Source organism: Brachycentrus maculatus, unplaced genomic scaffold, assembly GCF_059751285.1.
Source record: "Brachycentrus maculatus isolate JH-2025_06_01 unplaced genomic scaffold, ASM5975128v1 h1tg000118l, whole genome shotgun sequence".
Taxonomy (NCBI): domain Eukaryota; kingdom Metazoa; phylum Arthropoda; class Insecta; order Trichoptera; family Brachycentridae; genus Brachycentrus; species Brachycentrus maculatus.
The window spans coordinates 38,422-51,556 of record NW_028280871.1 but is presented as its reverse complement, the minus strand read 5'-3'; the positions used below and the strand labels follow the sequence as shown (position 1 = coordinate 51,556).

The 13,135-nt window shown below is 30.8% G+C and overlaps 1 protein-coding gene across 1 annotated transcript; it reads left to right on the top strand.

Moving 5' to 3' along the window:
* The first annotated feature begins 762 nt into the window (after window positions 1-762).
* LOC148309720 (sugar transporter SWEET1) lies at window positions 763-12,736 on the top strand. Its single transcript, XM_088259535.1, has 5 exons — window positions 763-955; window positions 4,398-4,568; window positions 7,415-7,694; window positions 10,329-10,448; window positions 10,664-12,736. The coding sequence occupies exons 2-5, from the start codon at window positions 4,399-4,401 to the stop codon at window positions 10,769-10,771; spliced, it is 678 nt and encodes a 225-aa protein (XP_088115661.1). The 5' UTR covers window positions 763-955; window position 4,398; the 3' UTR covers window positions 10,772-12,736.
* Window positions 12,737-13,135: the final 399 nt, after the last annotated feature.

The window sequence follows — 13,135 nt, the reverse complement described above, 5'->3', positions numbered from 1 at the left end:
AAAGAAATTTTGGAACATACCTATTGATTATGAAATACGTTTTTGAATTATCCTTTTAAAAGTTTATTTTGTAAAATCATTTTTAATTAATCAATTTCATTTGCGCCAATTTTTATATTTTAATTATTTCTTTTGGAGAGCGCGTTTTTGTTGTTGAGGGCCTAATGGCATCTTAGCTCTTCCACCAGAAGGAACGGTAAGAATGAGATGACCTTTATAAGAAAAGAAAAACTAAAAACGAATTTGTTTGCCAAATCATTTTAATTATAAAATTTTTACAACAATACAATCTTAAATCGAAAATATTCCAAATAAATTAATCAAAACAATAAAAGTAGTTATTCTCTCTCTTTAACCCTTATCCACATACAATGGTGCATAGGGCACTGCATCATATTGACACAGTGTTATCTTGATCGTTACTTATATAAAGGCCAGGTGATCACTCCTGCGCTTCAGGGACCAGTCCAGAGTTATATTACATAAATATTAGAGTGTAAAATCACGAATATTTATTTTCACCACCTCCTGGGAATCGAACCCGGGACTACCAATACGGAGATAAACACGCTAACTATTATACCATGGACAAAAAGTAGTTACTAAGGCATACTAAAACTCTGTTTTTCGACATGTGAAATTAAATGTAAATGATAATTGAGATATTTTTTGTAAATACAAAAAAAAAATTGTACGTATGTCCCGAATGCGTTGTTGATAAATTCCGAATTCGGAAAACATTCGTGTTTGATAAGGCTATTTATTATCTGTCAGCCTGTCACTTGGCCACCACTCGTTTATTCATTCATTCGTATTTCGTCATTTGGAATTTGTATCGAAGTATTGAACAGTCTGTGGTATTGAAATCGTGGAGTAACGTGCAGTTCGGAAGATATATTATATTGCGACTTTTTGTAAATAAGTAGCCGTGAACGGATCAAATTATAACACACAAGTAAGGCGTTTTTTATTTACATTTAATACACGGTTCAAAGTATTTTTCGTTGATTTTTTAATTCATATACTATTTACGCTGAGGATTCTTGAAAGTGTCGGTGAATGTTTGACCTCCACAATTAATAAATAACTGATTCGGCGAAAAAAGCGTTTACTCTGTAATCTTTGTGAAATTTGCCAATGCCAAGTTAAATAAACATTTTTATATTCTAATTTTATTTAAAATTTTGACTTAACTCTCCCAACTCATTTACGTACGTATTTAAATATAATTATCGTTAAAAGTTCAATAAAAAAATACGTATTAATTTATAAAACAAATGATTTAATTAAAAAATAAATAAAAACAGTTAAATTTTTTAGACCGCTTACCGGTATCAATTTAGACCAATTACCAGTTTCATCATTTACGCGACATTACTTACAGTTTTCAGTACTACTAGCCTATCATTGAATGAGACAAAGCTGGCCGCCTTCGGTAATGGTGATTTAAAGCTTTTTAAGGTTTTAATCACTTGTCGATGGGATGAAATATCTCCCGAAACTAGTAGTCGTAATTTAAAACAAATATAGTAATACTTTGAACGAAGTTAATTAAATCATTAGTAATTATGAAGTGTCACAAAGTTATGCCAACCAACATCATGTCATAAAAAACCTTAAAGTTGAACAATTTTATTTAAATTAAATATTTTTTCAAAAATATATGAAAATAGTTGTATTAATATTACGTACTTCTAAAATAAAATTCTATGTTTACAATGTTAAAAAATCTCTAGATTTCATTTATTTTAAAATCAATTCGCAGTATTTGTTGCATTTACACACTTAATTTATTCTAAAGATGATGGTAAAAAAACATGAATGGTTTGTACAATATTGTATTGTATATGATCTAACAATACCCAGTGATAACCTTGAAACTCACAAAGTAATTATTAGTAAGGTATGCAAGAAATAAAAAAAAGTTAGGTATGAGTATTTCTTTATTCGATAATAAAAGTAATTAAATTAATTAAAATAAAATAAATCCTTCATAATAATAGCTTCCTACTATTACAATAGTGTTTCACTACTTTTGCACCTCCTTGGGGCTATTGATAATGACTTGACCTTGGCTTGTAATGGATTTATCAGCATCTCCTTGGTTTCTTTTGTGATGGGCGAGAAGTTGTCTACCTACATTGTAGCATATTTATCTCTGATTCTTCAGCCAGGGTATAGAAGATCCCTGTGTTCTATGCCTGTTTTTTCCTTAGAACTACCTTAATCCTCGGGTCACCAAAGTTCCCGTAGAACATCCCAGCACACCTAGGACATGGGCCAATAATATAAACTTTGATATTTACCATATTATAATATAGTTATTATTTAAAAAAAAAAAAATTAACCCTTTATCTGTAGCTGACACAGTCTGTAAACCTTTGAAAAAAATGCCCACTGCACATTCGGTATCCAAAAATCAAAAATATTTTTTTACAGACCCAAGTTAAAATCATTATGATTTTTGGCCCAGAAGTAGTTAATTCTTCATTCTACTGACATCTATGCAAATAATCCTGAACAGAATGTCCTTTTGTATAATTATATGATAGAATGTTGATCTTGGCGGCTGCAATTCAACAAAATATATCTCCATCTTGCTCATGTCGCGTCTTGCAATAGTAAATTAAGAGCTTGTTTTTGAGAGTAAGAGAGAGACACAGTAAAAATATTTAATTTGTGGTAATTATGTATGTATTATATTAAATATGACATCTCGTTCAACGCTATAAATGATATTTTCTTTTTTTTATATTTTTATAAAGATATTATAAATGATAATTTATTGTCTAAACGGTTAGTAACTTACATATCTATTATTTATTAGATTTAAGCTTTGTACTGACATTTCTTGGTGGAACTGCATTTTATAAAATAAAATAACCTTATAGTTTTTTCCACATTGGAATATCTGTTATTATAATAAAAATACATTAATTCTTATGAAAATAATTGTTAAAAATAATAAATAAAAGGTATAATTTATATTTGAAGCACTAACTTTGTGATTTCCATTTTATAATTAAAATGTACTTTGTTTTAAAATCACTAAAAATATTTTATTATAAGTTAATTATAATATCTGCTGGTTTCGAAGCCAACAGCTTCTTTATCAAGACTGAATATTAATCAGTCTTGATAAAGAAGCGGTTAGCTTTGAAACTGGTAGACATTATAATTAAGTTATAATAAAATATTTATAGTGATTTTAAAACAAAGTTACATTTTAATTAAAAAATAAAAGGTGTCATATTTTTGCGGCGAGTAAATACTCAACTGTTTTAAAGGAATCATAAATCTCAAACGGTGACCCAGGAAATCAACAATATTTACTACAGATATACTTTGCATTTCCCACACTGTATGAAATGATAAATTTTTATTAGATAAACCTGTCAAATTAATGTAAGTGATTGTGCGTTGGTGTGTATGGCTGCAAGGACTTAACCATTTGTCCCCTACATCTTCTCAATTGATATTTGCAATTCAAATGGGTTGTTACGTAATGTATGTTTGTTTTAGTCCCCTTGCTTATGTTCCAGTCAAGCTACAGCTCCAATAAGAGAAAAGAAGATCTTGCATCATTATTTGTATAAATCAAAATGCAATTACGATTCTGATTTATTACTTTTTCTGTTAAATCCGGTGTTCAAGCGCAATAAAATAATTTTAAATAAAAAGAATAAACTTTAAAAAAACAACTCGCTGAATAAGAAAAGAAATATATAAATTAAAATATTAATTTATGCTTCCCCTAATAGTAAAAATTCTCATAAATGCTCAGAAGGCAGCTATAGGTCTATTTACTCCACAAAACTCTCTATAGTTGGCAGTTTCAACTGAGATACGAAAGTGAATATTAAAAAACTAAATTGAGGCTATATAGATGTTCAATAATGGGCGAAACAAGTGATCACTTGAGTGAGCCAATGCCAGGTCATAAGCCTGAATGCCTAGACTTCTATATTCCTATAAATATATAAAAAGTATCGTATAAAAAGATGCTTTGTCTCTGTTGAGATAACTAATTACAACTAATATTAGTATTTACAGGTTCGTTGGGCATAGATAATCCGGGTGCTGTATATATTTTTTTAAGCGCAGCAAATTTGTATTTCTTGCCTGTCTTAACATAATTACATATTTTGTTATTGGGATTATTGTGGTATCCTGAAACTATGTGGTCCATAGATTTATATGTTCCTGATACCTACGACAGTATCAGTTGATTATCTTACTAGTAGAAGCATTCCAATATGAGAGGTAAAGCTTTATATAGAGACAGTCGGGTTTCTAAGACACAATCCCATGTTAGCAGACAAATGCGTTAAATTTTTTCCAATGTAGTAACCAGAACAATTTTACTATAAGTAATTGATTGAAATATGTATTTTCAGAATGGAAGCCATTGCCCAATCTCTGGAGGGATACAAGGATCTGGTGGGAAACACCGCTGCGATCTGTACCGTTGCACAATTCTTTTCTCCGGCATTTTTGTGCAATGATATAAGAAAACAGGGCAACACCAAAGATATCTCCATCATGCCCTTCCTTGGTGGAATTGTTATGTAAGTATCAATTTAATAGCAATATTTAATAACCATTTACCTATTTCATAACTAACCACTAGACCGCATCTGACAAAGGTCTATAACACTATATAAATACGTGTTATGTAACTATCACAGATTTGGCAGTACCCTGGATTTAAAAATTCATTTCTTTGAACGAGGTACTCGCACTGTGATATTTTTTCTTAAAACGTGACTTAATATTCATATGTAAATATTATTTAATTAAAAGTAACACTATGCATCAAAATCTTACTCACCAATGAATATGGCAATGAGGGATTTGATATTAATTTTTCAATTTAAATCCTTACTGTTTTGAGTTACAAGGTTTTGAAAAGAATGTTTCCCAATAAATATACTTCCATATTATCTTCACGTAAAAATATGTTACATCTTATTGACACATCTCATATGGCCCTAATCCATCCAGTATTTGAGTTGATTTTAAAAAAATATTGTTGGAAATATCCATTTAATTTCACTATTGCACTAAAAATATATTTATAAGATTCCATTCTTCACTATTTTTTTTATTTCTGGGTAAAGAATTGACTTGTTTATTTTTTCTTCTCTTATTTGGACCGTAAGTTTTTAAAAAGTCCAATGCTTTGTAGTTTGTTTACAAATGATTCCAACATTGAAAATCTCCATTTATTTCAATTTTGATCCTGAGAGTTGTGTAATGCACTAACTATTACATATTTTAGCAAAAATATAATTTTATCTGCAACAACGTAAATGGTGCTGGGAACAAAGTGAATGGTGCACTGAAATCAGTTATAGCAAATAAAAACCTATCAGCGGAAGCTAAACTGGCAGTGCACAACGGAGTCCTGGTTACAACTCTAATGTATGGAAATGAAACATGGAGTTGGCAAAAGAAGGATGAAAGTAGACTGAATGCAGTCGAAATGCGATCTCTCAGAAGAATGTGTGACAAAACGATGTATGATAGATGTGCGAATAGTGAAATAAGGAAGGAATGCAAAGCTGAGATAAGCATTATCGATAAAATTAAGAAAGGTGTGTTGAGATGGTTTGGACATGTAGAACGAATGAGTGAGGAAAGAACGGTAAAACAAATTTATGAGGCGAATGTTAGCGGGAAAAGAAGCAGAGGAAGACCGAGAAAAACATGGCACGATCAGGTATGCCAAATACTTGAAAGTGGTCAGGTTAGGAGTCGTAACAATCGGCGGGTATGTATGAGGAGATGCATGAACGTGGAAGATGCGAAGAATGTTTGCAAGGACAGAGTGGTGTGGCGCTCTATTCTTTCTGCCTACCCCTGCGGGGAAGCGGCGTGATGGTTAGTTAGTTAGTTAGTTAGTTTTTTTAAAACATTTTCAAATAATATTTTACTTAGTTAAAAATATTTTGATGAAATTATTTTAAGTATTTTGATAAAATCCTAGTTTGAAAAAATATTATTTTGTAATTGTAAATAGTGTAAGTTAAAGCATTAAATGTGAAATCACAACAGTCTGAAAACATGTAACGATAATGACCTAGTTCAACCAGATTGTACTGTAAATGTTTTTCTTATCTCTACAGTATATCATGGTATCTATTACTATTACAGCGTATTTTCGTTTTATCTTTTACTTTATGACAGAATGGTTGAGTTTAGATCCTCAAGAATAGTAATATTACTTAATAATATTTTTTTATTTGTATTAGATTTAAGTTATGTACTGACATTTCTTATTGTACTGCATTTAATATAATAAAAAAACAGCTATATAAATTTTTTAAATTTTATTAAAGTGGAAAAACTAAAGTTATATTATATTGTTATTTTCAATTTATTTATTTACTATATTTTAGATATTTGGATGCATCAATCGATTTTTTATCTAAATAACAAAAGTTAATAATACATTTAATAATAATATTTATTTTGAACAATTTACAATGTTTAATTTCAAAATAGCTTTTATTAACATTTGTCTTTTAACATAAAATATTTAATATTAAAATGTATTTATTTAAATTTTGTTACTTTTCCTCCTTCATTTATTTAATTATATAGCTGTAATGTCTTTCATCCTGAGTTCTTTCACTATCCTATCAAATAAATTCCACTCCTTCGCCCAAAAATCTGAAGCTCAGGACTGATCACCTTGCCTTCATGTAATTGACAATCGTGTTAGAACCGTATCGAACTGATTATGTGCTCTATGCACCGTTTGGGTGTGAATAGAAGTCAAAGAAGAAAAAATGAGATATGTATATGCAATATCTGTAGTGAGTTTACTTCAGACACTTTTGTATACATAAATATGTTTATAAATAAACATAAATATGCAAATATGTACACGTACAATGTATAACATGCAGGAATACACGTAATTATATAATGATAATAAAATTATTTTATTGCTTGTGAAGGCTCAACACACAAGTTGCGCTTGTAGTCTTTTTTATTGTCATATTCTTATTTGATGTACATTTTAGCTTATTTATATTTTGAGCCTCATTCTCTAGGCTTTAATTTTAGTGGCAAGTTAATATTTTCACTAAAGTTTACCTGTATTCGGTAATAAAAATCTGTATTAAAAAAATTGTATCTTTAACTTCCTGGGAATAGCACCAATGGCTAGGGCACTTCCATACATACCCAATTTTCCATTTTATAACTTTCGTTATAAAGTAATATATCTTATTATAACTGAATTATAACATCGCCTGTTCAAAAACAAAAAACTGAAAACAGCAGTTTGTAATATTAATTACAATTTTACATAATACCTAAAATAAGCTATTAAAAACAAAACACTATTTTCCCCAAGAATTGGAATTTCGATTTCCATTGACTCATGTGATGTTTTTTTTTCCAGTGGTGTTCTTAACCTCCAGTATGGGTTAATGTTAAGGGACGACACAATGATCCGGGTGAGTTTTGCCGGAGTGTTCCTCAACGTCCTTTACTACATGTTCTACTACGTGTACACGGAGGAGAAGACCCAGGCATGGCTGTCCACCGGGTTGGCGGGAGCCATCTGCGCGGGCGTGTTCGGCATCGTCCTCGGAGGAGATCCTGCCGTCGCCGAAGACCGACTCGGCTTCATTGTGACAGCCTTCATGATGCTTCTCATTGCATCGCCGCTGTTCAACCTGGTAAGCTAATTAAATTTTTCCTTCATCCTTGCATTCAATAGTGAATGGTAAATATCTCTCATCTTCTCTGTCTTATTCCTCATTACTGAGGGTTGTAACCCTTGTGGAAGCGATGACTCGTCTCCAGTTTTCTCTTCCAGCGCTTCAACCACCGAGGTGCCTGCTGCTGCCCTTAACTTGATCGGTCCATCGTGTGGGGATCTTCCTCTCCCTCTCTTCCCCTCCAGGCTACCGATCACAACCAGTCAATATCACTACAGTATCTACTCAATGAATTAGGGCCACACAGAATTTCGCGCAATTTCTCAATTCAAACAGGAATAACTCAGAGAAAACCTTGAATAAAACAACATTGAATTTTATTTACACATGAACACCTTATTACGCTTAAATTATGCATATATTTTCATATTAATATAGTTAGTATTTAGTATTTCCACCTTTGGCAGAAATAACTGCCTCAATTCTTTTTGGCATACTTAAAATGCACTGTTTTATCATGTTTTTTATTTCTTCGTCTTCTGACCAAATTTTTTGAATATTTTTTTTTAGACAGTCTACTGTTGGATTTGGAAATGAGTATACCTTATTTTTTAACATGCTCCATACGTTTTCTATAGGATTAAGGTCCGGAGAATTTACAGGCCAGGGGAGCAAAGGCAGATTTTTGTTAGACAAAAATTTTATTATTGATTTAGCCCGGTGGCAAGGTGCCCCATCCTGCATGAAGGTGTATGGACCTTCTGTTGGGTCGAGTGTATGGTAGAAGGGCAATAAAATTCATTCGAGGACCTGCTTATAGGAATTTTGGTTCATTGTTCCTTCCACGAAAAACAACGGCCCAGGTAAATTGTTAATAATACATGACCATATCATTGTTGCAGGGGGGTGTTTGATAACTTTTACCACACAGGCCTCAATGTAACGTTCCATTGGTGTTCTCCTGACGAATCGACGGCTCTCTGTCACGGCTTCTAACCGGCACTCATCACTAAAGATGACCTGAAAAATAATGAAAATTTAAGTTTAATTCAAATATAAGTTTATTTACTAAAATGATATGTTGAAAATTCAATTTAAATAAATACATTTTTCCAATCATCTACCGAGTAATTTCGATGTAGCCTGGCCCATTTTAATCGATCCGCTTTCATTCGTGGTGTCAATTTTGGTACTTTTACAGGGCGCCTGCATTTCAGATTTACTTCGTAAAGACGTCGCCTCAGTGTTGATACCGATATATTTATACCCTCTTCTTCCAATTTCATTTTTAATGTTTTTGCTGATGCACTACGGTTTTCTAAGGCACTTTGAACGATTTTTCGATCAGTCCTCGGTGTTGTTTTTCTAATCCTACGACAGTTCTTTCGCCGATTGCTGGTGGCGGGTGACTGATTTTTTATTGATTTTGAAATTCTGTCCACTGTTTGACGAGAAACGTTTTCTTTTTTTGAAATTTCTCTATTCGATAGTATTCCTGATTTCAGTAGCACTATAACACTAGACTTATTTTCCTCAGAAATGTCTTTACTTTTTCCCATTTTGTCCTTTCCAAAAAAAACACTTGTGTTTACACAACAATTTTATACTTTATGAACTAAAATTAAAAATTAAGTTTTTTTCACAAGACACGATAACTATATAACCTTTCTGAACAAAACAACAACCAGAACTCAAGAAACTTCACTAATAAATGAGATAGGACTATTTTTTGAACTTTCAACTATCTGTCTACCTGTGCTAATTAGGGACCTTTCTCAGAAAAAGGGTTTGAAATTTTGTAAAGGCTTAAATAATCCAGGTTTATATTACATATTATAGAAGGTAATATACATGATATTAGATGTCAATAGAAAACTTAAAGTATTTATGTAAAATAAATATAATAATCCAAAAGATTTCAGAGTATTCAAAAAAATAATGGGTGGCCCTAATTCATTGAGTAGATACTGTATTTATTAAAATCTATTCTAACAATACAATGCATTTTTAAAATATTAATTTAATAACAATTAACATTTTGACATCTCAATATAGATGAAGAAGAATATGGAATTCTGAGTATTTACAGGGCTTATGACCTGTCATAGACTGGTTAAGTGACCACATTACACACATCGCTCACTCCTTTCAAGAACGTCATAAATCAAAATTCGTCAATTTTCAGTTGGGCATGTTTTCGGAATGCCCAGAAAATTTACTATATCCCAGCAGAAGCGGCATATTTTTAACTTAATATTTACCCGCCACAGGGCAGAAAGTGTTGTTTTTGCATTTTAAAGAAAAGGTATTGTTTAATTATTTTTTAAAATAAACTAAATATTTTTCAAATGGAGAAAAACCCTTCAGGTTTTACTTAAAAAGATCTGTTGCACAGTATAAAGTTCAGTAAGTGGCTTGATATTTATTTTTAATACATTGTATTATATTTTTAAACTTTAAAAACGTTCTCCTGAAAAATCGAGTTTTTTGATTTATGACGTTCTTGAAAGGAGTGAGCGACATGTATACACACCACTCAAATTTTAGGATCTCCTACATATATCGCTTTCATGACACTTTATCTGTGGGTTCACTAGAACCATCTATGGTCGCTTTGAGAAAGCTTTAATTTAGCATTCCTTTTATTTCCAGCGAACCATTATCAAAACAAAGAGTACTGCCGGTATGCCGTTCCCCATTATTTTCTCTGGAACAATTGTCACATTCCTCTGGCTGCTTTATGGAATTATTTTAAGGAATGACTTCATAGTGGTAAGTTAAATACTGAACATAATTTTAACACAAGCAATTATTGATTGAACCTATGTTTGTTTTATATATCTCCATACATGTTCAATCATATAATGACAGGCTTATCAGTCTGCCCAAATGTTGTTTCAAAAAGACAGTTATTAATGCTATATTCCAGATGGAACATGTTATCCATTTTTAATTACAGAAATATAACATTGTTTTTATTTTTTTAGTTCCAAAATGTGGTTGGTCTCGGATTAAGCGTTGTCCAGCTGGCACTGATGGCCATTTATCCTGCTAAACCTGAACCCAAGAAAAAACCAGCTAAAAAAACCAACTAAGTCATAAGTGGTTTTGTTAATACTTTAGAAAAAAATTGTATTATATTTTCTGTACTAAGAGCCATCTAAACAAAAGGCAAATTACTATGTGGATTAGTTTTGCCATTCAACTATTTTTATACCTAAGTGTGATTATTATAATATTGTAAATTAACTTAAATAATTCGAATTCAATTACAGTTTACTGTGCAGCAAAAGGTTATGGCTGTGAGTGATACATATTTACTACATATATTTGTGATTTTAAATTTCTGAAAATTTAATGCAAAATTTGTCTAATTAGTTAAAAAGAAAAAAAGATTGGATTGATATGTATAAATATATGTTGTTTTGTAGTTTTTCAAAAATATGTTTAAAAGTAATTAAATTTACATACAGTGGTTGTCCTAATAAGGTTCAAGGTTCATTCCATTTGAAGTGAAATATCAGGTTAAAATAATCTAAGAATAATCTGTTTTTTTTGTAATTCGCAATGACATCACTACATTCCAGTGTTTACATCTAGCATTTTGAAATGTAGAAAGTGTAATCCTTTATATCACCTTTTTTACAGATTTCAATAAGAATAGAACCGATTGTCTTGTGATTTAAAAAATATATATATATTTAAAAAAAAAACCTATTGTTAACCTACCCCAACCTTTGAAATAAACTATGATAATTTTTTCTTTATGGAAAATGCTTACATCAATTTAAAACAATTTTTACCTACTTTTTGTCTGATCTTAAAATTATATTTCATTTAAAATAAAAATAGTAATACCCCTTTTAGTTTACTTTACAACTTCTACTACATGACTATTAAACAATGTTTTATATTGAAAAAAAAAGTATGCATTTTATCTTTGGTTAAATCAAAGATTTACTTTTTGATTACCCGAAAATAGTATTGAATTAAAATATTCGTGCACATTATATTGTTGACACCCATATTTTTATTCATTTATAAAAATAATAAAAAAAATATGAATAAAATTTAGTGTTGGCTAATAATTAGGACAGATACTGTAAATAAATATCATAGACAATTTATTCCTTGTTAAAATTCCATAGATATAAAACATTTAGGGTAAATTGCCAATAAGAAAATTAATGTGAATTGAATACTCTAGGTTTTAGTTAGAAGTGCCTTAATATGTAGAAAGGCAAACTTATATGGTAATTCTCCTATCATATTTTTTTTAACACTTTACCCGTGATTGGCACAGAGTCTGTGTCATCTTTGATAATGCCCAATAAGCGTTTGGCACAGAGTTCGTGACAGCACGGTATTCGAAATTAAAATTTCTGCAGACCCAGTGTTGACATGATAATAATTTTTGTGTTAATTCTTCATACTACTGACATCTGTGAAAATAATATTAAAATATAATTGCTGCTCTTGGTGGTCGGTCGCTGTAATTCGACAACAAATCTGCATCTCACCCGCGCTGTGTATTGTGTTGGTAACATGAGTGCTTGTTTTCAAGAATGAGAAAGACACAAAGTAAAAATTTCAATTTAATTATGTATTTAAAAAAATATATCATTTCCTTCAAAGCTTAAATGTATTATTTATTATCTACAATAGACGGTTTGTAACATACTTACATATCTGTTATAAATGATTAATGATTTAAGAAAATAAATGTCACAAGTAATTTGAAGAGCGGTGATAGGGTTAACCCTTTGACTGATATGTTTTATTAAAGATTTTATTTGGAAAAATAGCAGATTTTGTATTGCAAATAAATTATATTAAGATGCGTTTAAAATATACAAAATAATACTGACATTGGAGTCCATTACAGTGCGACACATAAGGCCACCCTGCGAGAATGCATTCAGCTTCCTCATAAAATGATATGGTAAAATCAGTTTGAGCTATTTTTTGCCGGGGTGCCTGTAACAGGAACAAACAAATCTGCAGTTTTGCCCATTTCTTTGCCTTCATGTGGTACGGGCAAAGAGTTAACATAAAAAAAAGATAAAGATATACTTAGCACTCACAAGGATTGATCCATCCAGCCAATAAGGTATCTCCATAGTATTTATTTATGAAGTACTTTGTTTACTTCTCCCACAAATCACAAGAAAGCATATTCTAGCTAATAATTAACAAATATCCGGTCAGCAATAATTGTAAAATATAATTTTGTGTATAATAAAATAAATAAATTATCACACCAATACTGGTGAGAAATCAGATGCGAGAAAAGTCCGCTAGAATTCCGTTTTATGCATATATATTTTTAATATGAATGGATGTGATAGGAGAATGCCCCGTTAATGTTATTTACTAGTATACACGGCTGTCCAAATTTAAAACACAGTAAGGGACATTTTTTTGTAGTAGGTTTTTTTTGTATTTATGAACTAAGTAGA